Source organism: Myiozetetes cayanensis, unplaced genomic scaffold, assembly GCF_022539395.1.
Source record: "Myiozetetes cayanensis isolate MyiCay16 unplaced genomic scaffold, myiCay2020 scf6-25, whole genome shotgun sequence".
Classification (NCBI taxonomy): domain Eukaryota; kingdom Metazoa; phylum Chordata; class Aves; order Passeriformes; family Tyrannidae; genus Myiozetetes; species Myiozetetes cayanensis.
In genome coordinates this window covers 48,785,588-48,811,942 of record NW_026087853.1, presented here as the reverse complement: position 1 = coordinate 48,811,942, position 26,355 = coordinate 48,785,588, and the positions used below count along the sequence as shown (strand labels likewise).

Below are 26,355 nucleotides of genomic sequence, written 5' to 3'. Positions count from 1 at the left end.
AGGTCACAGCAGACACCATAAAGGACAAACGCTGCCCACCAAAAACATGGTCAGAACAAGATTAATGTCTCTCTGCAGCTTTATACCAAGCCAATATGAAGCACAGGCAGCAGCTGAAATATGAGGAAATTAAAACGTAAGAGACCAGTAAACTGCTGCTGTAGTCAGTGCAAGCTGCAGAAGAGAGAGAAGTCCTGCTAGGAGGTATAACTGCAGTCATCAATCACCATGGGCAAGGAGATCTGGGATGCTGGATAACCGTAGGAGAACTAAGTGCAAGGCCAGTGTGTATCAATGAAATAAAAAAGAGCAATCTGAGAAACCAAACTTCCTTCTTCATCTTTGACATTTCCAATTACAAACCTCATTTTTTTTTCCTGTAAACTACAGGATATAACAAATAAACCTAACAAAACAATCAAACACTACACATTTCTTAAAATCTTACCAATATACAAAGGGTAAACATATTCTCGATACGTTATATATTAGTACTAACCACAGGGAAACACTGGGATTTTCCTTTTATTTCCATGTACCTCAGTATCCATAAATGCACCTTCTTCTGTGACAGTACAAATTCCTAGTAACATCCCAGCAAAGTCAAATGTGCTACTCAAACATTTCATTGTTTTGAGATTAAAAAATGTGAGCAAAATTTTTCAGTATAACTTAGGGTGTTGGATACTTGATATTATTTTAAATGCAGCCTGCTTTCATAAGCGTATTAACTATCAGCTCTATGAAAATCCAACTTATTCAGGTGTTCGAGGATGGGAATCTTAAAGTTATGGCACCCCTAACTCACTGGCTAATTTAGAAAAGATCTTTATTATGTATCTTCTCATTAACTATGAGCAAGCATTATTTGTAGCAAGGCACGTTCTTGCCTGCTCAGAAAAAATGGGAAGAGCTTTCTTACCCAGTCAGCATGGGGCAAGTACTGCAGCTTGTGAGTTACCAGCACAATGGTCCGCTTGTCTTCCCGCAGCATTTTTAGGATCCCTTCTTGCATGAGATGATCACTCAGGTGGATATCCAGTGCAGAAAATGGATCATCCTGTCGTGAAGATAAGAGGTCAGCTTCTAGAGCTGCAACTTCGGGGATTTAAGGAAACGGACATATTTTAATACCAGTAAAACTAATGAGACCAATACAGACGTGTAAAAGAAGCCATCAGAAGATCTAAATTGTGCCGAGGAACGGTTTTCTTAAATTACATAACACCAAACCTTGAACTGTCTTTTTGCAGTGAGCACATAGACACATGGTAATGCCATGGTTTTGTAAAGGCCTTCTGGAATCTGCTCCTCCCCCAGATGTGTTCATGGCCCACATCACTGCAGCCCACGGCTTCTGTCGGGCTCGAGACAATGCCCCAGTGTGCGTCTGTGGCAGGTGTTGCATAACTGCTCCAAGGCCAGGGACAACGAACACATTTTAGTTTCCTTTGTACGTAATTGCCTTCAGATTTTTTTTTTTTTAATTCATAAATCAATACTCTATTAACAAAGAATCACAAAAAACATATCACAGAAAGGAACAATATTGATCATTTAATGCCTCAGCTCAGATGTTTGATTTATGACCTAGGTTATCTTATTGAATCAATGCATTATAGGCAATTCATTTAGTCATAAGCTAATCTGTACCATCTTTTGGGGAACTTGTTTACCTAATCCTATTTACATGGAATCATAAACCTTGTGATTTGATATTTCTGCTTCCAATAGTGATATTGGCTGTAGGATTTATTTAATATTATTATTACATACTAATATATTACACTAAACCCAGGTTTTCTTGAAAATCAAATTTTGTTGTTAACTTTTTTTTTTCTCCAAGCATTTGTTGATAAAGTAGGGTTGAATTTTAATTAATTCTGCTTTCCTAATGACATTATTGCCACCAGTTAGTTAGGGAGAGGTATAAGGAAAGAGGCAAGTGCTTTAGAAAATCTCCTTAAATTTTTATTCCCTTAAATTTAGCAATGATTTCTATCATGACTGTATTAGACACTTTAGTATTGTTGCTTTCATGCATCTACAAACCCAAACAGACTCAAAATCGACAGTAAGATAAATATGACCACTGAAATCTTAATAAATCAGAGTATCATAAAATAAAGCACCTAAAAAGTGCTTTTGAAACACAGTAAATTTTAATTGTGATGCATAATTTACTCAGAAATGTATATGCAACTGTGTGTCCACTGAGCTCACTGAATAAGAACCTATGTTGTCAGCTCTGCTGTTGCACTCTTCTGATCTAGCACAGCCCTAAACATCATTCTGTCAGCCCTAAACATCACTCTGCTCATTCTGAGCCCTGGGTCTGTGCACAGCCACCTCAAATGTGACGCTGCACCTCTGGGGACAGGCACTGCCAGCTCACAGGACACAAGACTGCACCGTGCAGTCAGGGGCGGCTGCTCATTAAGGCAGCACTCACCATCCATATGCTTATAATGACACATTGATAACAAGACACCTGAAAAGATTCAGTTCATGCTACAGGGCTAGTCTGATACGGACTAACAAATAAATATAACAGTGAATGAACGTAATTAAGAATAAAATATGCAATAAATTATCACATGACCTTTTCTCACGTCTGCAATTATCACAAGAATTTTAATCAATATTATGTTCATGCCTGTGAGAGAGAAGTTTCATAAGCATTTGTTCACAAAATCAGTCTTAAAAGAACTGACTATTTGCAAATACTAACATAAAGAATTCGTGATTATTTTCTTTAAATATTAGGAACTGGAAAGAAGTTTATTTGTAGGTGTTTTTAAATTAGCAAACCATAAGAGAACCTGCTACTATTAGGAGGTATTGGGTGTCCTTCACAAAAGGACAAAAGGGGCAAAACCAAGTTACAGCCTAAGACTGGATCTGCTGATTTGCAGCACCTGGCCCAAAAGCTCTGCTCTCTCCTGCACTCTGATCATTGCCTGGAAATACCCTACACCCGAGCAAGCACATTGTGATCAGCCTAATTACAGGGAAAGGTCTAAGTAACCTCCCAGACTTTTAGGGATGACCTCTGATGTGGACAGCTTTTCTAACCCCATGTGACTCCTGTCTCACTGTCATAACAGCTGGATTCAAACATCCTAGAAAACTGAGCTAGAGAAGGAAGTCCCAAATTGGAAAGCCATCAAGCTCACTACTCGTGAGTGTGTAGGATGCATCTGTTTTCCCACCTTATGAAGCTGTTAGAGCCTGCCCTCACTCCTTTTTCCACAACACATCTGCTGAAGCTGGGACAGGATATACAACATGCAGTTCAAGGTGGAAAACCAGCACAGTTTGCCACAGAAAGGAAATGCCCCAGACACAAGACAACATTAATTTTAGACCTGAGACAGCTTAGGAATTTCATGTACACAGTTGAAACTATTAAATTTCTAAGTACCAAAGATAAAAACAAGGGTCAAAAAGAATTTTCCATATACTGAGAGGGGAAGCATCAGCCTTTCAATTTGTAATACCTACCTACCTGTCTGTCTGCAGCATTTACAAAATGCTTCTTACCTGCAGGCGAGCTAACAACAGATACAAAATCAACAGTGCACATTTGGCTTGGCTCAGTGAAACACAATGCTCAGTGTGCGACCCATGAAATACTCTAAATGCCTGCATCTCATGCCTCTGCATGGAGCATAAACATAAGGGCACCTACTCACCAGGAACACAACATTTGTCTGCTGGTAAAGTGCTCTTGCCACGCTGATGCGTTGGCGCTGCCCTCCAGACAGATTAATACCCTGGAGATAAGCGGGAGAAAAACAATCAGACAGTTAAAAAAGCATCAACTGAATATTCCTATTCTTTGGAGTACCCATAGCAGACTCTCTGGGCAAAGAAACCCAGCGAAATTTTTCAAAAGTGTGGGCCTGCAATCCATCTGGGAACACAGGACACAAACTGTTAGAGAAGCCCGAGCACTCCGTAAGGGGCTGTATTCCATACAGAGGGACAGGAAATGTTTAATGGTTGTGGTGACACAGTGCTGTAGGTGGCACAGATATTCTGCAGGCAGCCTAAACTACACTTCTGCTGAAAAGTTAGCCTTGTGAGTCTGGCTGTGTCCTGGGTTTATTTTTTTCAGTTTACTCTGTGTTGTAATACTAAATCAGCTTCATTATAAACTGTAATCAGTAACTGCTAGGTGGGAGGTCAGACCATGCTGACATGGACATTATGGACATTACCTGGTTGCTATTGTCCTTCTTTTGTCCTTTAGTCCCCTGCTACCACCCTGCTTTAAATTACTTGTATTTCCTATGATTCACCTGTAGTTTCACAAACACCTTAAGCTCTCATAAGCCAGCACTGCTACCAAAAGATGCTATCCCACCTTCTCCTTCCCCTGTCAAAAACATTTGTTTGGCTACACAGTGAGCCCAGTTTGGAACTATTCCTTTTAAAATTAACATAGTAGCCAGTGCAGAGATTAGCCATGGAAATGTATCCTTAATTTACCTGTGTATGGGTGGTTTATGTGTTGGCGGTGGGGAGGGGGTGTAGGGTTCTTTTATTTGTTTATGACAATGTCAGTATATGTTAGAGTAAATTATTTACAAATCTGTGACTTCTGTTTCCTTTCCTGTCACTCCTTAGCCTTCCCTGATGTGATAAAGCTTCATTTGCCACTGATTAAACACCTGCCCTTTTATAAATGAAGGGGCTCTAAAAAAAATCTATGTATTACTTATTTTTATGTTACTCCTAAAGAAACCAAAAAATGCCCTGTAAAGTCAGGATATCTGCAATAGCAGCTGCAGAATAGTCAAACATTCTGATAGCACCACATTGCAGCTCACATAAATGACTGTGTTTCCATGTTTACTGAGCAATGAGCTTTTCAGACTAATGACCCAAACATACACTTAACTAAAAGATTACCTTTGTTGCCAAATAACCCGTAAGATTTTAAGAACGCCACAAAATAATAAAATCCCCTCTATATATTTGAAACAAAAATAGAAGCCTGTAGCTGTTTACTGACCCTCTCTCCAATCTGGGTTTGGTCTCCATGAGGGAGAATGTCAATATCAGGCTGGAGGGAACAAGCATCAATTACTGCTTTGTACCTGCGGAAACAAAAAAGGCAATGCAAAATCCACACAGATACTGCTAAAGAAGCACATTTCCTACCTGCAGAGGAACAAAAATTAACCAGCTGGAAAAATCACACGGTGGAAAACATATTTGTTACCCACTAATTGTTCTAATGGGATCTCTTTCAATTACAGGTAAGTAAATAATATTTCAGCTAAGAAAAAGGATCTTAGGTCAGCTTCCCAATTAAAAATGTTAAATAGTTAAACCCTGGAAACACAAACACAACTTCTTCCAAGGCATATTGCTATTCTTTACCATTTAATTTTTTTCATGTTCAGGGCCTTTGTTTGTTGTTTCAATATCCAAGGATGACCGAAAAAAATGTGTGTATGACATGAATACATTGTCAACCACTTCTTTTAAGGAAGGTGGGGGGGATATGGAATATCAGCAATTGACTTCTGGATATTTTAGGATGTTTGGTGGCGATTTATACTGAGGAAAAAGGCAACCCATGGATCCTTAACAAACAACATTTGCACTCCCAAACACCCAATGTCTGCCTAGGTGAGTTAAACTAGCCAATTTAGGTGTGGGAATACTGCATGCTAGACAAACACGGTTCTTGGAAACGAAAACATTTGTACACTTAAGTTCAAGTGAGACATTCAGGAAAAATATGGTCAAAGGGGGATTGCCATATTCAGGCAGGTGCAGTACATTTGTTACTAGAGGGAGATGGGGACCCATGCTTGACCCACACAACCTCAATATTTAAGGAAAAGTAAAACACATAACAGGGCTGGAACCTGTTACCTCTGTTTGTTAAAAGAGCTTTCAAATGTGATATTCTCTTCCACTGTGGCATTGAGCAACCAAGGCTTCTGGGATGCATATGCTACTGAGCCTCTTTTCCTGGAAAAAACCAACCAAACAAAAAGTTGTTCCCAGCTTACCAGTGCAGTAGGTGTTTTTGGAAACCATTTTCTTGTAAAGGAAGGAACTGGTAATTACTCTTCAAAAATGCTGGCTTTCATTTCTTTTCTTTAAGACAATCAATAGCTCTCCCATTATAGAAATACATAAGATGTCAAATTTCCAACAGAATACTGAAATTGTTCACCCAACAGAATCTCACTTTGTTCCCTCTTTTTCTGCTGTGAAGTGGGTTTTGGAGAGATTAGCTCAGTAAAGCTGCCTCTTGAGCAGTGTGGATGGCAGGAAAGAAATTACGAAAGACTGAATTCCAGCTGTTTGGATAGATTAATTAAAAAAAAAATGGATAGCAGATTACTAGTTAAGCAATACATTTCAGGAGGGCCATTCTAAAAAGATGTTTTTAAAGCATTTGAAAATGACCCAAACAACTCCACACGTGCTCAAATACAGTTCCAACCACCCTAAACACATTTATTTTCCCCATTCTAATCAGAGACCTAGAGTAACAAAGTAAATGGGTTCAATATTTCTATGCCTATAAAGGGCAGAAAATAGAACACAGACAAAAAACATTTCCTAAATTTCCCTGCATGGAATTGCTCTCAATATGTATCATCAGAAAGGGACAACTTACCAGGTAAAGTCAACAGGATCTCACCATGCACATATTATTTCACAGGAGTTATTATTATTGCTATTTAAAAATAAAAGTATCTGCCTACTAGTGAAGTAGTAGTACTTTTGTTGGCTGTGGTGCACTAAGCACCTCAGTAAGACAGAGCTGGGAGAAAGGCAACATCTTTTGTTAGAGCAACTGATACTGTTGGAAAAATCATTGGCATGTCATCATTTTTCCAGAAAAAGGCCAAAAGGGGGGAATCATATGCCTAGAAGCATATCTGTTTCCATTCTAGCTGTATCACCTAATCCAATAAGAAGATAAGATCTCTCACTCAAACGTGGCCTTTGTCTGCTAGACAACCATTACAGCAGCCTCCTTCTAGTCAGAGCTGAAAGCAATTGAAACCATGAGCTGCCAAAATAGACTTTATTTTTCTTTATCAGTTAAGGTCGCTTGCCCTGCTTGTTTTTTTCAGGCTTTTACCAAGCTTGCTTTGAAAGTCGTGATAGGATCCAGTTTTTGCTGATGACCTGGAAGGACACACAATTCCACTACTCTGCTAACATGCTTCCAAGTCCAAATTTCTGATAGTTCATTAGAATTTAATTATGTTTTATGAATTTTCTTTACTGAAAAATGAAACAGAAATAACAAAAGAAAAAAAAAAGAGAAAAAATTCCCTAGGCAGCATAGCAATGGCAAAATCTAATGCAAAGAGCATTCGGTTCTGCCTCAAGAGGGAAGCATTTTTTCAATTAGTATGAAATTTTCCTACCGATAATTGAGAAAAAAATTCCTCTGAGCATTCCTAGATGAAGATTTATTCCCCTCCCCTCCTTTTCATCGCTTGAAACTATGCCTTTGCAGCTCTTAATTCTCAAGGCCATCAAAACTTACTTCTAATTTAGTTTTAGAAAAATAGTAGCCAAGTTTTGAGAAAAAGTCCTTTACAACTTTTGTAAAATGTGTTCTTTGTTTGAGTGAACATACAGGCACTGCCTGGTATGATGCAATCCATGCTGAAAACCAGCACAATGCCTGGGAATACCAGGAATATATTCTGCTTGCAGGACATCAGCGAGAATTGATTATTGCAAGGAACTTGGGAATAGGCAATGAACTTGGCAAAATTGATTACGGACTTAGAATTGAGTGAGTTCCTCCAAATTAATCCTAACTGCAAACTGACACTAGGATGACGTATCAGGGCAGATCATATTTTGACATTACCAAAAAGTTTGCAAGTGCATGACCACATGTGAAATCCACTGCATGTCTACAGTGCTGCTTACAGGAAAGAGGCAAACACAACTGTGAGAAACATGTGGCAAAAAATCCAGAGAACAAAATATTCTGAACTGAGGTGTGCAAGACTTGGTCTGAAGTCTGCCTTGAACCTACCTAAGGTTTCAAATGCAAATGGCTGAATGCAAATAAATGGCTTAGCAGGCAAAGACTTACGAGGGATTTATTCTGCAAGTGGAAGTAACTGCTTCCTACCCCCAGAGTGCATAAACAACTATGTGTTTTCATCAATGCAGCATATTTTTTCCCTCTGGTACCACTGGCAGACTAGCCACAGCCTCTTAATTATCACAGAGAGGCAGATGGAAAAATTCAGCCTTACAATAAACAGGGAAAACCTTTCCTAAGCTCCCTGGAGATTATGAGCTTTGGCCAATATAGAATCAAGCCTGTTCATTAATCATGAATCACATGAATTCATCAATCAGAAACAACACTGTCAGAAGAAACAACATCCACTTCTTTACTGTGCAGGTGACCAAGCACTGGAACAGGTTGTGGAATCTCCCTCACTGGAGATATTCAAGAACCACCTGGATGCAGTCCAAGTGCCATGTGCTCTGGGATGACCCTGCTTGAGCAGGGAGGTGCAAGCAGATGACTGTGGTCCCTTCCAGTCTTACCTATTCTAGGATTCTGTGGTTCTGTGAAGACTGTTTGCTCAAAGTTCTTAATCTATCTCTATCTTCACGTTTCATTTTATTAAGTCCAGTAGGGTCAGTACAAGATCACTGACAATTCAGCTAGTTAAGGGACATTCATACATGAATCTCAGTACCTTAATAAATATAGCAAGTTTGAAGTGCTGGTGATTTAAAAAAGAAAACAGATGCACTTAGAAACGCAATGGAGTTATGATTATACTGGTAGAGGAAATAATACATTGCAAAGCGTTTCCTGTGTGTTTTGGGATTGCTGACTACAGTTTTATTTTGCTTATTTTGCAGAATTCATTAATTTCTAATACAAGTCAATAACTCAAATTCAAATGTTCTCCAGATATGAGAGAAATGTGTACTGTTCTGTCCTGTATTATCACTGAAGCACAACAAATATGGTTCCCTTATTTTCAGCCTGATGGTATTACAGCATTCTGATATTGCCAGTCCTGAGCATTCAGGAGTATTTTTATTTGTTTTGTCATTACTAAACTGCAAGGGTCACTTCCTTGTTTTTATTTTAAATCTTGCAGTAGCTGCATACAGAGACATCCTGCTTGTCTTCTAAGGAGGAATAACTCATTAAGTGCAGAGGCTTCTGAACAATGTTCACAGTCACAGAATGGCTGAAGTTGGAAAGGCCCTCTGAAGGTTCCCATTAGTTTTTAATATGTTGTACCTGAATTCCATGTCAACAGGACATTCTTTCTCTGGGCTGCAGAAAACAAACACAAGGATTTTTAAAACAACAACAAAAAATTTTAGACAGTGCAAATAACATCACAAAGTACTATCACTATGCTATAATTAAAAATCCAACAAAATGACTGCATAACAAATAAAAGTCTCTTTATGCTAAAATTCTGTGCTGTGTGATATTGACCTAAAATGGTATTGTTAAAGCTTCTGTTTTGAGACATGCTAAACAACCTTGTAGAAAGCCTTCAACAACTATGAGCAAATCCTCAAGACCTCAGAAGACTGGCTCAAAATGCTCTCTCTTTTGAGAACACCGAAAATGTTCTACGGGTTGTTAGAGCAACAAAACCACCTGAGATATTCTCATTGCACTTAACCAACTAGGATTAGCAGAAAACATGATCATGTAGGTAACTGCTTCATACAGTCTAATATTTCCTAGTTTTTAATATGCCATACTGTTGTGTATGTTATCCTTTACTGTCCATTCCTATAACAGTTTTAAACATGTGAATGCCTAATTCTGATCGTATTTCTCTTGTATCTTAATGTATCTTTAAATTGGCCCAGAAATTTCATTCTCTCTTACACAGACAGAACTGTGAGATTTTCAAGTATCCTTTACCATGAGGGCTTAGTCATTAGGTACATGGAACTCCCTCCTACACTACACACAGATGGAAGCAGAAGTTTTGCAAGACTCAGTCTGACAACCAGGTAACAAGTCTGCGAAGTAAGGTAAATGGGAGAGAAGATGGTGATAAATTCAAAAAAAAAGGCAGTGGAAGAGCTGGTGAATCACAGAACCAAGAAAATATTCTGGTCAGTAGAAGTCACACAGTTTAGCCTAAGTCAAGAAAAAATTACATTTTTACTCTGCTGACTTCAGTAACAAAGTTCTCACTGACCCCAGCAGGGACAGGATTGTCACTTGTACAAGGTTTATAATTCTGGAGATGCCACACTAGAATGACAACCCAGTGAGAAAGCTTTGTTCTTAGTTGATTTGATAGATATTCCCAGAATTTGAGCTGAGCTATGTTAATCAGGCAAAAATAATTTCCATTCAAGGATCCCATGCCAACAGATGGACTAATCTGCCACTCTCCAGATTTCTCAGTCTACGTGTGCCTGAAGAATGCTAGGTGAGAAAATAAACTTATGTGACAGGATGTAAAAACTGTAGGGTAATGGGGAGAATTTGCTTTAATAAATGAAAATACTTAATACTATTTTTTAAAGTGTAGCATTAGGGAATAGTCCTATCTAGATTTCAAGAGAAGGATTTTCAAAGAGATACAGGAGAGTTACGATATGATTTTCAAACTCTCCAAATGGCAATGGAGATAATGCTTTCCTAATGGAAATCCAGCTCTTATTTTCATAACTTGCATAGGTGGTTTCAAAAATTATACCCCAAGATAATTAATGCAGTGAAAGTTTCATTGATTTTCAGAATTCTGACTTTGAAAACCTTAACCATAGATTTTGGAAACCTTTGGTTCCTTCTACTGCAGTCGATTTAGCAGGAAGACCGATAATCGCGTACAATACTGTACCTGAAATCTTCCCCCGTCTCACTGTCAGAAGTACAGCTGCATCACAAATAGAAAGCAAAGACTGTTTACTTAAGTGAACACAGGCAATCTGCCCCAGAAAGAAAAACTATTAAATTCCGCTTAGTGCACAGGCTGCAAACATTACTTATCACAGAGCTGCCGTGCAGCATCTGTTCCTTCTACATAAACTGACTTAATTTTAGCAGGCAAAAACAAAAAAAAATTTGGTGACTTTTTTTTTTCCTTGTAAGCATTAATTTGACTCTACAAATAAAATCACCTCTACCCTGTCCTAGAGGTGTTGGCACATCTGAGAAGTCCTGCTGTGACAAGATGGCAGTTCCATCTAAAAAACTAATTTTCTGGGAAAACAAAATGATAATTCATGATACTGGTTTTTTTTTCCATGACAGTAACTGCACCTTTGCAGTATATAATGGGTTAGTGTGAACTCCAAATCCCACCTTCAGTTGACTTGCAACATACTGCTTTCTGTGTCAGCCCTATCCTTGGGGGGATGTGCCAGTGTAAGTGTGGGCAAGTCAGGGGGACAGACAGGCTTTGTTATTGCTATTTTTGAACGTACAAAGATGCTCACAGAGCTGTTTTGACAGGATGACTGGCCATACTTATTAATGATGCTAAATTCAGTTCCAATGAAAAGAGTGAAAAATCTGTGTGTCAAATGATATAAACAAAATCAAGGAGGAACAAAGTCTTTCATGCTTTAAAGAGGACAGTCTCATTAACTTTATGCCAACACAATTTGCTTATAAATATCCAGGAGAGAAAACTATACCTGTAGTTTTAAAGGTTGGCTTGAGACACTTCCATAAATTTGTGCATAATAAGCAATGACCATTATCTAAACTGAATTTATTGTATAATCTGAGAGCACCAGCCAGCCACCAGTACTTTTATTCCAAAGGTCAGCATACCAAACAAAGCTTTTCCACTGTTACCTTGCAGTAAGACCTACTGGTCCTTAGTGACTGTGTGAACTCAGTGGCACCTTCTCCAAAAAACCTGCTGCATATCATTAAGTAGCAACACATTCTTTACAGAAACAATAGGCTTAAATATCAAATATCTTTTCCAGCCCATTTCATGCACAACACAAGGACCCTGAACCACAAACATCGGTTCCTGCTTCACCTTGAAGAGGGTCATTCTGAATTACCCAGGGAATATGTCGGTAACTTACAACATGCACTATTTGTGCATGACAAAAACTCCCTCTGCACTGTGCCCTTTTCCTACACCAGCCTGTGAGGCAGAAAGCCCATGAGCTCATATAATCCATCACCGTAGCTCAAGTAGCAAAGATCAGCCAGGGTTCCTCACAGTGAGCACAGTTTACCTGTGCTTATGGCAGGTGTGCCACTTTGCACCAGTTTCTGCTCAGAAACCACGGCCAAGCACCAGTCTCACAAGGTACCAGTGATTCCCAGTAAAAGGAGGTGCAGCAGAGGACAGTAACATCCTGACTTCCTCTGCCCAGCTCTTTTGCTATTCAGACAAAGGTGCCACCATTTTTGTGTCCAAGGATTGGTATATCAATTCCCTGATCTGTGTTTAAGTTTGGTAACGGGGAAAAAATTATTCTCCATTTGGAGTTTTAGCTCAATCCTTTCAAACCTCCTTTTCCCACTTTTTTTATCCCCCCTTTATCCCTTTTCCTGCATACTCCTACCAATTAAGGATGCCTTGATCTCCTACCAGTGCTGACATGCCAAGGTAATGTATGTTTGATAATGAGGTCTAGATCTAATTTTTCAAGGCATATAGATGTCTAATGATGCAAAGATGAGCCTACTGAGATTTTCAAGCCTTCAGATCTTCATTCCCAACTTAAATTAAATTAAGTACCTGGATGTTTCTAAAAACTCCAGTAAACATTTTTAAAAAATCAGTGTATTTTTCAGGCATCAAAATAACTTTAAAAATTTTGTAATTTGATAAAAACAGTCAACTCCACATCAAGAAGAAAACCTACTTTAACAACCTTAAATTTATCACTTCCTTCACATTATACAGACTCGAGATTCACATGCGAGTATATACATATGTTCTGTTTAAAAACAAGTGATGGAATTTTGATTGAGCAAACTATTTCTCATTTAGCTCTTTTTTTGGTATTATTTACTCCAACAGGACTTGAAATGGGACTATTCAAAGTGAGATACTGCCCAGAAGAAATCAGCATGGCATATGCTATAATTATTTACTCAATAACCAGTCAAATCAATACCATTTACTATCTGTTCAGGATGTAAATAAGGATTTATCTATTTTTGATAATCTGTAACCATTTTATATATTATTTATACTGAGATGTTCTTAGCCTGCTTTGGATAAGAGGCATTAATCTGAGCTGGATCTTCCAGACACACACACCTTAATACAAACAACAAAAATTCACAAATGAGCCATGGCTTACTTCTGATTATCCCACTCCTAGCCCAGAAATAAATCATATTCCTTTTTAAGGTTTTGAAACAAATAATTTTTATAAGAAGCAAACAAAGATGATTTGCAGTTAATCCTGTTTTGTTCATAAAGCATGGAGTCACAGAGGGGGGAAATTACTTGTGCAAGGTTATCCATTAGACCAAGGGAAGGGACAGGAATAGAATCCAGATTTCCTGAGCAGGGAGAGACATGCCAGCAGGATATACCCTTCATCTTCATAGCTATGACCTTGGAGGAAGGGAAGGGGAAGGAAATTTGGAGGAGCTAATTCAGGTCTATTCTGTAACATGAATGAAGCATTCCCCATGAAAGAGCTGTAACAAGGAACTTACTGATTTCGGTGACACGTTTCATTGCCTGAGCTAAGGCTGTGAGCCTGGTGATTACTTGATAAGACTACTCTCCTTGAACTTGGGATAATGTAGCATGTTCCTGGTCAGGCATTAGTATTTTCTTATCAAATTAAGGGAGCTTTCATCTGATAGCTTTACAACACAGGTGTGCAGCCCACACTGACTGCATCTATCACTCTGAATAGACCAGGGCACATGGCAGCAGCTCTGAAAGATGAGACAAAACATAATCCGTCCCAGTGCAGCCAGCACTTACAGTGCTCAGATTGTTTCAGCCACAAGTCCCTTTACACATATCTGACAGATAGCAAAGCAAATGTGATAACAACTGAATTTCACCTTGTGATACTTTGGCACATATAGAAGACACGAAAACCAGTTCTGACCTTTGCATTGTTGTGAAGCACATATTTCTAAACAAGTGCTATTTAAAAACACAGTCTGATCAGAACCATCATGTCATCTGTTTTAGTTTACCATCAGACATTCAAATTACACTTCTTAATCATGTTATGTCATCTGTAAAAAATTACAGCCTCGCTGAAATGAAATTAGTTCACCTAATACGGCTGCAGGGATTCTGTATGGTTCCTCACCATACTCTGATTTTCTGCTTGGGGAAGTTATGTTCTAATGGATAGCTCATGACATTCTGGAACTTGGGCTTCTGTTCCTGTCTCCCTCACCAGCTGAAAGGGTCACCTTCCTATGTTATATTTTCCACACCTACAAAATAGAGAACCTTCATTCCTTGTTACTGTTAAAGCACGTGCAATTCTGAGTAGTATGATTGGCGTACACATGAAGACTGGATATAAATAGTATCTCTCTACAAACAATCAAGAAATTTGAGAGAACTATTTCACAAAATCAGTGCAGAACCCACTGGGTAACAGTGACCCTCCATCTATCACACTGCCTGGATTTGACTTATAGTGGCACCGTTGTTCCTTCCTTCCCAATCAGCTGGAAACAAAAGTAATAGTTTCTCTAAGTTCTTGAGCAATTTCTTGAGCTCTGCCTACAGATAATCATATCCCAAAGGGCAAAGTGCAGTCTGAATGGCTAGGAAGTCTAGTACTGTAAAATAAACAGGCCAAAAACGTTCACACACATTGATCAAACTGTCTGCTAGAGATGGCAGCGTTTTACCGGAAAGCATGTACAGGAGTTGCAATGCATTGTACCGTCTGTCACGTAGCTTGAGGGTCAAGAGACCAGGTCCCAACAGAAAGGCTGCTAGAGCTCAGTACCACTTTTTCCCTTCCCTTCATGGCTAGTACAAAAGTTAGACACAAAGCAGAACCTATAACTGGCTGTCAGAATACAGGTGCTGTGTCCCCTTGGGAAAGGAAGGAAGGACATGACTGACTGACTCCCTCTAGTCAGATCAGGCAGGATGTGCTGGGGGAGGACTGTGAGGTCACTGCCACTTAAAAGAGACTCGGAGCACACATCTAAGCCAGGGACTATTCCTAGTGAGCCAGTACCTCTTTATAGCTCCATGCAAAGACACAAGCTCAGGCCTGAAAGTGCAAATGCCGTTCTGTAGCAGCACAACACTTCAAGGTAAATACTCTGGATTCCAAATTAGTTACAATTTCACTCAGCTTATGTTACTGGAGTGCAGAATGCCCAAGTATGGTTATTCCTTCCTATAAATGGAATAGACAGCTTGTTTCACCCTGGCTGGTGATTCTTTCTAATGTGTCCCCCTACCACTTAGAGGTTTTTATCTTGACTGTGTATCTAGAAAATCCCTGACTCCACAGTTTCCCATGATAGATTTTAGACTTCGTCTGCATTATTACAAAACTCAACCTGAATTTTTAAATTAAATTAGAATTTTAAGTTAAATGGCACTACCTGCTCCAGGATATGTTCCCAGAGATCTTCTGCATCTCACCAAGTATGGCCAGCAAGAGCGATGACTTACCACAGCCCACCTGTCCTACAATCATTGTTAGTTGACCTGTGAGAAAGGAAGGTGTATATGTAAGATTCTGATCTACCAAATGCCTATGGAAAACATCTTATTCTGTATTCCTGATGTAATGTTGTACCTTGAGGGATTCGGATGTCAATGTTGGACAGTGCTGGAGGACCTTCAGGTGTCCAAGTGAAAAATCCGTTTGTGACCTATACCAAGATGGGGAGAAATAAGAAACAGAAAACCTGCTTTAGGGTTCACTTCTTTTTTCAGCATCAGAGACACTTCTATATTCATTACACTGAACCTAGAAACAGGGTTAGCCTTTGCTCAGTACAGGAAATGGATCTTCAAGTGACTGATTTTGTAAAGACCTTTATTCTGCTGGGCAAGAATCTCTGAAGTTAAACAAGTACAACTAATAGAAAATCACTGAAAGTTCACGAGGGGAAAATGAAAGGTTGCAGTTTAGGTTTCTCCTGTTTTGTTATTATGACACAATTAAATTGCATACAGTTTGCTCTCTGCAGAGCCCTGAAAGTCACTCTGGACACAGTGCAGCATATAAAGCAATTACACAGTCCAGATTCTAAGCAGATTTGCAGAACTTTCCACCATCCATAGATAATGCTGCCTATTACAGTATTTTCCTTTGTATTTCTGATAGGATTCTCAGATAACTTACTCCTTGCTAGATACAGAAATCTTAATTCAAAAATACTAAAAACAGGAAACAAAGCCTGTTCAGACTTGAAATGGAGATTTCCGTGGATACTGTGAAAAATAGGAAAGAGGAGACAATTATAAAAGGCCTGGGTTTATACAGGACCATCTCCTCTCACTTTTTCAGAGCCACTGAACCTTTCAAAGCCTTTCAGCTATACAAGGTACAATAAATTTTCATCTAAGAAGAGTGGAAGGGGAACATTCTATCACACCCTTGAGAAAAATAGATACTCTTATCTCGGGAAACTACTTGAAAAAATTAGCAAAGCAAGTGTGGTGTTCCTCCCTCTAGATTCCCAAAGGCAGCCAGAGGATCCTCTCTCAAAAAATGCTCCTTCCTGGGCAATGAGCTGCAGACAGACAGTACCTGCACAAGTGCCCTGACCCAGGGGCACCGGTGACAATGATGTCAGCAGATGGAGCCAAAGATTATCGCTGGTCCTGCCTTTTGGTTCTAGCCTTATAAATCCTGTCCTTACAGAGGTTACCTCATTGGCCTCTCCTTCGCGACAAACTCGTCTGTTGTCACTCCAGGCTGTCTTTTGATCCAAGACTGCCCCCCTCTCAAACCCTCTCTCTCCAATATTGCTCTTATTTTCCTGGAAATCTATTTAAGGAGGATCTGCCACCAAATCAGCATGTCTAAAAAAATCCTAAAAGCACTATCAGTTGTCCTACATTCAGTCCCATGAAACTGAATTATTCATTCTCTTTTGCTGGAAATGCAAATGTAAGAGCAGACTTCCTCAATAAACAGCATCATCACTATAACAACCATCAGGATTTTTATTACTTTTGGTCATTTCCACAGCAAAACAAGAGCATCAGTCTTCCAAGTGGCATAAGCAATATTAATTTTTACTTCAGAGAAGTTAGGTCTTTGAGTTAGTTTTTAACTTCATCTGGAAAGGTTACTAGGAAATCCAAAAGAGGAAGGGAAGATTCCATTTCAAGATTATTTTAGGAATGTCCAGAACAAATTACTTTCTATTTTCTTCATACCATTATTTTATACAGGCACTGGAAATGAAAGAAGGAGTCTAGCATATATCTGTTTGGGCCAGATGATCTTTTGAGGTTCCTTTTACTTGGCTGTTCTACATTGTAGTAGAATGTAGAACATATAGTAAAATGTAGAACCTATATTCCTTATACAAAAATTTAGTTAATAGATCCTAGTTAATTTTTTGTCATGAGTACAGGACTAATGACTTAGAGACACCAAATAGAAAATTGCTGAGTGGAATCTAGAGGAATAATTGCAGCTAATCACAACATAGAGGTCAGTAATTAATTCTTGAAAAGGAATATAGAGAAAAGAAAGGTGGAGGTTAATCTCTGAAAAGTGCACAAGTGTCTGACAGTTCACATCAAATGCTGGTTCTTGAACTGAAACTGCCATCAGAATACAAAAGTGACTATTAGTGAGCTAATATAAGTGTTATTAGAGTGACCTTCATATCACCTTTACACAAAAATCATCTGCTTCTGTGATATTAATGGGTCTTCTCATGTGAGAGCTGTAATTGTTCCAGTCCTCCCTGGCAGGCCTCTTGCGGTTAACAACTTTGAGTGGCTGTGCAAAATCAGAAAGACAGAAATCAGCAATAATTGGTGGCAGTATCAGCAAAATGTCCTAAACACAAGCAGTCACAGTGTGGATGATACAGTTCAGGTTATTAAAGCAGAGGTTTTGCAACTGCAAGGAAAAATTAGTAGGAAATGGAAAAGTAAAAGATTTCTTCTGGGTACAAACTACTCCAGCCACTTCACCTGCAGTGAAACAGCTTTACTCACCACTGCCTGGTATTTGCTGTGATTATCTGCACTTCTTAGCTCTGAAGATTTATCATGCTCTTCTCCAATTTCTTCACTGGACAGGAACTCACTCAGCTTCTGCACACTGGAAGGGGAAAAACCAGAAACACACGTCAACCTTGAAAGCAAAACTTTTGTTCACTGCAATGTTTATCATAGATCACCCCTTCTGGCACTTCAACTGCCATCTGCTGCATGGTTTGTTTTCATTTGGTTACAGGTGTATGAAAATGTGCAATGGCAAGTTGCCAAGGAAGTTTTCAACCCCTGCCCTGTTGTCTATTAACAAGGATGATATTTTAATGGTTTGTGCAGATGCTTCTCAAGTCTTGTCTCTTCTGACTCCACCAGAGACACTACACAAAGGTTTTTTTAGGCATCTGGTGGGACACAGTCCAGCACAGCAGTGGCTTGTTTTGAAGCCACATGTTGAAGTGGAATCGATGTCATTTATGCTACTCAAGTGTGGCATCATCAGTTCTACTGAACAGTTTTATGAACAGTAAGTCTGATGAGATTTGTACACTGTGAGCTAAATTCAACCAGCTATGATGAAATACAAAGTGCACAAGGTAACGTGATAAAGCAATATACCTTAATAGAACAATGTTCAACAGATGAGAAATAAAAGGGATCCTGACAACCAGCAAGAAAGAAGGCGGCATAAAATCTTCACTAGCTGCTTAAGATTTAATTAGTTAAGAGATAATGTGCCTTTATTAAGACATTTAACAGATCAGGGCATCAATTTTATCTCTGTACCTGGCTTTATAAAACGTACCTCTAATCTACTCATGGGGACAGCAAATGAAATTTGTGAAAGAATTGGATTGAATCATGAACTCAACATCAAGGGAACTCGATTAGCAGGAAATAAGTTAAATATCAGTCTTGAAAAGGATAAAGTGCCAGAAGGCCTTAGGTTCCTAAAAATAAATTTATGGACAAGGAGTGAGATAATTGATTTCAATATTAAGCCTTAGGCTAACTGGGGAGAAAGAGGCAAACAATGCCACTGTAGCATAGTGATACGTGGCTATCTGTTAGGAAGCCAATCTTACAAAATAAAAATACACCAGCCCCCCACCCATCCATTTATTTTGCTTTCCACTGACAGGGTTTTCTTCTTTGGAAGGAGAATTAGTTTCTTCTAAGTAGCTCATGAAATCCCCTCTGATGCCAAAATGGTGTGGGACCACAGTGTTACAACAGTACCTAAGGCAGACTCCCTGCACAGTTAGCATTTGTCCTGCAAGCAGAGATCAAAGTCACCTGAGCACTGCCTAGGAGAGAACTGGTTCTACAGTTTTTCTGTCAACCTGCCTAACTGCTAATGGCAGCTGAAGACTAAGAGATATACAGTGGAGTGAATTCAGCTAGAGCGGGTGCTACAACCTTAACAACAAAAAGGGGGAGAATAACTATTTGGGATGGGATAAGAGGAGCAATAATTAATTCAGGTTCAATTTTGGATCAAAATTCCTTAATGGGAAAGTCTGTTATCTCAAAGGAAGAGATTAGAAGCTCCATCACTAGAGATAGTTATAGCTATTTGCACAAAACTCTGGAAAACAGAGCTAGGAATCTCACCTTTTTTGTCCGGTGAACCAGACGTTTAAAAGAACATTTTAAATGTCTTTAAATGGACTGACTGATGGTTTAGATGATGCCTACATGGAGTTGATATGCAGCTGCACCTATATTCCCTATACAAAAATTACACTGATATTTGAATAATTGCTCTGAAGGTAGAAAGAAGAGAGAGAAGGACCCTGTGTATTTGCTTCAGGGTCCAGAGGGGTAGGAAAAGAAGACAGCAAACATACTTGACCATGCATAATCAAACAAGGAGGTATCTGTATTAAGCCATTCAACAATTTGATTCTGCTCTCTAGTTGTGTGTCAAGGTGGCTGTACTCTAAGTGCCAAGCCCTCTGCTCAATGCATAATTCTGGAATCACTGTTCCTGTGGCAAGTGCTGAAAAAAACACAGTATAGCTGTGAGAAAATCTTTTGTTAGAGGCAACAGCTCATATTTCAGGATGCCACACTGTTCTTCAAGGATAAAAAAAAAAATCATGTTCTCTGCAGAGCTCTTGCTGACAGCGCAATTTCATTAGCACTCCAATATCTCCACGGGGAGATTATTTTTAAGCCATGGAACAGACGTATTGATTAAAACATGGTTATTTGCACAGCTGACTGAAAAGGTGGTTTGAAATTAAATCCAGTTAAATACATAATGCCACTCTTGCTGCTTAACCTTTGCTGACAGAAAATTTACACTGGACCCTTTGTGCCTGAAGATCTCCCATTTAAGAAATACATTAACTGGCTGCTCAGTTTTAATTTTCAATGGCAGAAACACTCTAATTATTAAAAAATACATAAACAAATCCCTGCACTTTTCAAAGAGATACCCAAATTTCTCACCTTCCTAAAGACTTTCAACTGTTCCCCCTCTTAGAAGCAGACACCCAAGCCCCATAACTTGGAAAGGTTTTGGTAGTCCTACATGGAACAAAAGCTTTAAGTCTGTGTTGCTATTGGAATCCATCACACAGAGGTTCTGATAATGTCAATTACAATCCATAAGGATGCTTTGCACTTGGGCAAATGTGTAATGATTAAAGACACTGATGAGGTTATTGATCAGTATTATTGTCCTTGATACCATCTGTCATCAGAGACTGTAGTCAGTATTAAAAGAGCAGGGTTTTTGAAGTGCCTGAGATACAAAGCCAGTAACACTTTTATTATCCTTTTCACTGGTTTCACTGCTGGATCATCTTCTGCGTCACTTCGTCCCTTTCCGTCACTACAGAAGAAGCTGTTTTGCACACTTCCTAAAACCGGTTAGAATATCTTAGCCTAAAGAAAGCTGAAATACAACTTTGCCAAGTTAGGCCACCTTTTCCTGATCTTACTGACCAGTTATTTATTAGCAGGAAGAAGTAACAGCAGGACACAGGTATGGCAAGCAAGCATTAGCTGTGCTCAATTGGTGCGAACTCGACTGTCTGCTTTTCCACATTTACCAAACAAGTTAAGCAAGCACGTCTTTGCATGGGTTAAAATATCTGGCACATGCTTCCAAAATATTGCTCTGAAGGATTAGGCACTCTATCTAGAATTGCACCAGCAGCACTATGGAGCAATGCACTCTGGAACACCACCCGGGTGACTGTCATGCAGACAGCCAGGAAGGCAAGGATCAAGTCAGCTTTGTTAGAGTTTGATTCCTGTCTGGACTACAAATGTAGGGCAACAGCCTGCTAACAACAAGGTATCTACAAAATAACTCAGAAAGAACTCCCTGCTAGCAACAATTAATACTTAGTTAATACTAATTGCTTTAGAGTTGTTCCTGCGGTATTGACAGACACAATTAATTTACAAAGAAATCCTTAGACAAGCCAAAATAAACACCCACTACCAATGTGGGCTCCTAGATACTTTGCTGGATGTAAGCTTTGCATGACAATTTGTCGTGACTACAGACTACCAGAGTGGCTCAAAGCATTTCCTTCCAGCTACAGATGCTCTCAGATTTCACACTCCTTAGGAGGGAGGACACAGCTGTGACTTTGCAGTGTCAGGGAATTTTGAAACAGTGAGGGCAATCTCAGCCTCCTGTTGAAGTCTCCTTTCCACCTCCAAAGCAACACAAAGGCAATTAAGCAAGGGCTGGTGTCCAGTAGCTGCCCCATAGTTTAAACAAGCTCTTCAGACAGCTATAATGGATGTCATAAAGATGTCCTAATAAAGCAAGAAGCCCAACTTGTCTCCCCTATCAATCAGGTAAAGTTACAATGCACAGGAAAAAGCATTATGAGGTTTTTACACTAACCTTAAGTTGGTACTAAAGTTAAAACTCCCAGTGAAACAGCAGTTCTATGGCTGTTCTACTGGTTGTTGTTTCAGTTTTTAAAGGCTCAAGCTAACATGTTTGTAAGTAAGTAAAAATTCATCAGGTCTGGAGTAGACATTTAGTCATTAACTTGATCTCAAACTCAATAGTGATTTTTAGGTTTTTTTTTGGTTTGCTTATTTGTTTCATCTAACTTGCCACCAATGGGCAGTCTCTCAGGCAGAGGGGTGGAGGCTTAGCACAACCCAAAAGATAACACACTGAAACACATGTGCTTCTGTGATTACCTTTCACACTTCTGTGTGCTTGATGGAGGGAAAAGGTTTGGGTGATTTATGGAACTAAATCTTCAGTAAATTTTCACTTCCTTTCTTGTTACCACACACCTGTTGCATGCAGTACCAACATGGTTCAACCCATTCTACACAGCAAAGCACCAGCCGTCCACCACAAAATATTCCTTGTGACAATTGTGTCAGCACAGATCTTGGCCCACCTGCTACAACCAAGGAAATCAAGCGAGGTAAAAAGTTGGGAAGAAGTTTACAAGAGCAAATAAATAATCACCAGGCTATTTCTAAACTTGAAATTGTAAAAGAGCAACAGACACATTCTTAAAAATTAGAACGGTGGTAGCAAAGATATTAATTTTACGGTTCTCACCTTACTAATGCTTTGACGGTGGATCTAACCACACTGGAGAGCAGGAACAATGGAGACACAAGAATATGAAACAGGGAGATGGAGGCAAATGCCACTGATGGGAAGAAGTCAGCCTTTCTTGTCAGATGAGCATGGACAACAAATGTCTACAAAGAGACAAACATCACCATCAGTGCTTTGCCATAAAGAAGGAAACAAACAAAGACTTCATATTGCATAGGCATTTCATTTACAGAATCTTAATTTATACTCTACTCTCTTAACATTTTGGGAGTGTGCTGCATATTCCAGGCTGCTTCTGATCCCAGATGACAAGTGGGCATTTTCCATTCTCTTCCAGAGTAACCACAAATTTGTAGCAGGTTTGCATCCTGTTTTCCCCCCCTTCCTCATTTCCACATCACTTATGCTTGAAAACGCAGTCATAATTAACACTACTTAGAAAAGTTCATACTTACTGTAAGTACAGCTGCAATTGGTATTGCTGCATTCATAAAGACTGTAAAGGAAAAGACATAGGAACATTTACAAACCATTTCCATTCAGACATGCTAAATGCCAAAATACTATTAGTGCTGGTTTACACTGGTATTTTGTATGCTCAAGATAGGAAAAAATGCACAAGTATCTACCACGTGAATACATTGTTTTAAAATTCCTACAGTTTACCTTTCTTCATGTCACCAGAGTTGGGGTCCCCTCAGGTTTTGGGACGTAATTCAAAGGATAAGGAAAGACTGGCAACTCTGCACTGTATTGTGGACTTAACTTGGAGGACTTACTCATAATTACTCTTGCTTTGTCAGGTTTGGATACTTAATAGTATCCCCAGGAGCTCTACACAGTACCTTCTAATGGCACCTAAATGTGGTAGAGCTTAGATTTCAGCTGGGCCTTGAGTTATTAAAATGCAAACAATGAACCAGTTTCCTCCCTGACCTTGAACAGTGTCTGTCTTGGTGCCCTGGACTCCCTTCTATAGCAACCCTTAGACTATTCACGCAGCATTCAGAGGTTATTAAACAGATGCATGGGGAGAAGTAAGCAAATACCATACTATATGGGGCCCTCTCTTAGATCAGGCAGGAATACGGGTTAAGAGCGCAGTAATAACCAGTTATCCTCTGGGAGCTCGAGTCAGAACTGGAGCTATGATCTTACCCTGCATGTCTGTCCCCTCTTTCACAACCTGAAGATATTATTTAGCCATCATCTTTTAAGTTTTGACCTTCGCTCAGCTGTATTTCACGTAAGTAAATCATACAGAGAAAGAATATAGAATTTACGGCTAAAATGGAATTCAAAGATCAGTACAGATGGAATAGAAAAGAAAAGGGTTAGCAGCTTGTTTTGTGTTTAAACTGTGCCTGTCTTTCCTTCCTACTGGGTATATCAACGTTCAAATAGTAAAAGCTCTTCCCAGTTACTTCATCTGAAGTGAGGTGTCATCATTAGACCCACAAATACTGTTTGGCCATCCTTTTCTGGGCAAAAGCCCCTGAAGGACTTTATATACTGTCAGATGTTTCTTTTACCTACATTTAAATGATATTTAATAAATCCTGTAACATACTTTTAAACTTTTTACTCATGATTATATAAAATGGCTTTATTTCATACCTATTTTATACTTTATAGCTTTATTTTTTAGCTTTATTATAACTGTTTATTGTTATTTCATGTAGCTCTAATTCTTTGCGAGAGGAGAGTATTTGAAAATATAGGTATGTTAGTGTGTGCAATTCCAAAATAAAAGCTTAGCCTTTGAAAAACTAATATGTATTAATTAGAAATTAATAGTTTATTCCTCACCCTAGGGAAAAAAAACCAAACTCTGTTTTTCTGAGGAAAGTGTTCTTTCTGTGTTGGAATAAAAAGCAGCTTCAGGCCAGACTCTCATTTTTCCTAATGATTCTACTTCCTAACCAGTTTTCACACTTGGCATCAACTTGAGCTGGTTACAGTACAGAAATTTTCAAAAAGGGAAATTTGCTGCCTGCAACTATGTCCTTTTAAAATCCATCAAATCCTTGCCTTTGCAATATGCTTTTGAGACTGTTGCAGTAAATGAGTTTGCTTTTGGGAATGAATCTGATGAGAGAATTTAGCAGAGCTGGTAAACTTCTCAGAGATTGATGCTGTTCTTCTGCCTACAGTACAAGATCATACCTGCCAAATATGAAGCTGGATGGATTAAATATTCTGTAGGGTTGGCAAAGCACGCTGCAGATAAGGCATCTAAGGTACCTGGTGGCTGTCAAGAAGTTGATCCGAATTTTACTATTATGTGAGGTCACAAGTACATCCAAGGACTTCACTTCAAATTTCTTTCAAGCAAACAAATAAGAGTCATTGGAATTTGGGGTTGTTTTCCTTTTATTTTTTTTTCTTTCAATTTTGCAAGTGTCCAGAATTATAAAATATTTTCTAAAATTAATTTATTTTGCAGTGAAGACTTTTTTTTTTTTTTTAATTAGATCCAGTCAAAAGTACTTTGTTACTGGAAAAAGGCAGACTGAAAACTGGGAAAAATGTTCAGCTGGTTTTGAGTATTTTAGGGTAGTAACTCATGTTATTTTCCTGTGAGAAAGTCTGGAGTTATTTTGTTTCTTACAGATGAAGCAAAAATCATAGAAGTAGGAAAACCACTCCTTCCTTTCTCTCTCTCTCTCTTTTTTTTTTTTTTTTTTCCTGAACAGTCCAACTGCTTTGACTGTGGTGGGTGTGTTTCATTAAAATATAAGAAGAGCTAATTTTTATTATAGTTTTTTAGCACACATGAACAATTCCATATACATACAACCTGGATCCAGGCACAGGGGTGAGGCACATGAGATCCAATTTCCATGTGGTCGTGAAATGGAATTTTCTTTTGGTCTAGCCAACATCGCCCTAAAACTTTTAGGTGTATTTTCTGTAATCCAATGTAAATCTATTCCTTATGAATAAAATAACTCCAACCACATTCTTTCATTCCTGTTAATAACTACGTGTACTTAGAAAAGAATTCCAGATTCTATTCAAAACTATATGTTAAAAAGGGATATATAAAAATCTCTATTCTGCTTTCTTCGTGTTCTACCATCTGCCTTCCTCTTGATCACAAATACATAAAATCTCAGTCTTCTTCTGCCTTTTTTTTTTTCTTAACATATGTCCATATAATATTAGCTAACATGCTTTGGGCTGATTATGCCTGTCAATCTAATTACGGTAAGAAAAAAGGGAAGGCTCTCCTGTACTTACGTTCCCTTTTTAGTCTGCTAAAGTGCAAGTTTTTAAAGATCAGTGTAATTTCTGCTCAAGTCAGAGGGTTTAAGGAACTCCTAGACTGAAACAAAAAGAACCCTTAATAAGCCAAAATGATATGCACCATCAACATAAAGCTGCACCGCTTTACCCCAAGCTGAGAAGTTATCTCCTGTGTCTTGCAAACACATAAATATCACACATAATACAAAACAAAAATGCAATTGAAAACTCAGAACATTTCAAGAAGCATCAGTAAATATTTAGAATTGTTTTTAATAATACATGTCCTTATTTACGTAATTACTTCTTTACAGAACAGTCAGTACTCTTGGGATGAATACACCTTTTCCTAGTGTTACAAATGATACTGTGATGTTTTAAAATCTAATAAACCTCCACAGCTCTTTCAGT

The 26,355-nt window shown here is 38.7% G+C and overlaps 1 protein-coding gene across 2 annotated transcripts in view; it reads right to left on the bottom strand.

Moving 5' to 3' along the window:
• ABCC8 (ATP binding cassette subfamily C member 8) overlaps positions 1–26,355 on the bottom strand; it is a 78,418-nt gene that overhangs the window by 22,116 nt on the left and 29,947 nt on the right. For both annotated transcript variants that reach the window (XR_007631533.1, XM_050336351.1), the window contains exons 11-22: positions 23,151–23,191; positions 22,693–22,838; positions 18,138–18,243; positions 17,806–17,916; positions 15,748–15,823; positions 15,551–15,656; positions 10,860–10,895; positions 9,281–9,316; positions 5,893–5,991; positions 5,021–5,105; positions 3,696–3,776; positions 923–1,060 (exon numbers count right to left, since the gene is read on the bottom strand). Coding sequence is in view for 1 of the 2 variants with exons in the window: in XM_050336351.1 (XP_050192308.1) it covers positions 923–1,060; positions 3,696–3,776; positions 5,021–5,105; positions 5,893–5,991; positions 9,281–9,316; positions 10,860–10,895; positions 15,551–15,656; positions 15,748–15,823; positions 17,806–17,916; positions 18,138–18,243; positions 22,693–22,838; positions 23,151–23,191 (1,061 nt within the window). In the remaining variant the exon portion in view is untranslated. The remainder of the gene's footprint in view (positions 1–922; positions 1,061–3,695; positions 3,777–5,020; positions 5,106–5,892; positions 5,992–9,280; positions 9,317–10,859; positions 10,896–15,550; positions 15,657–15,747; positions 15,824–17,805; positions 17,917–18,137; positions 18,244–22,692; positions 22,839–23,150; positions 23,192–26,355) is intronic.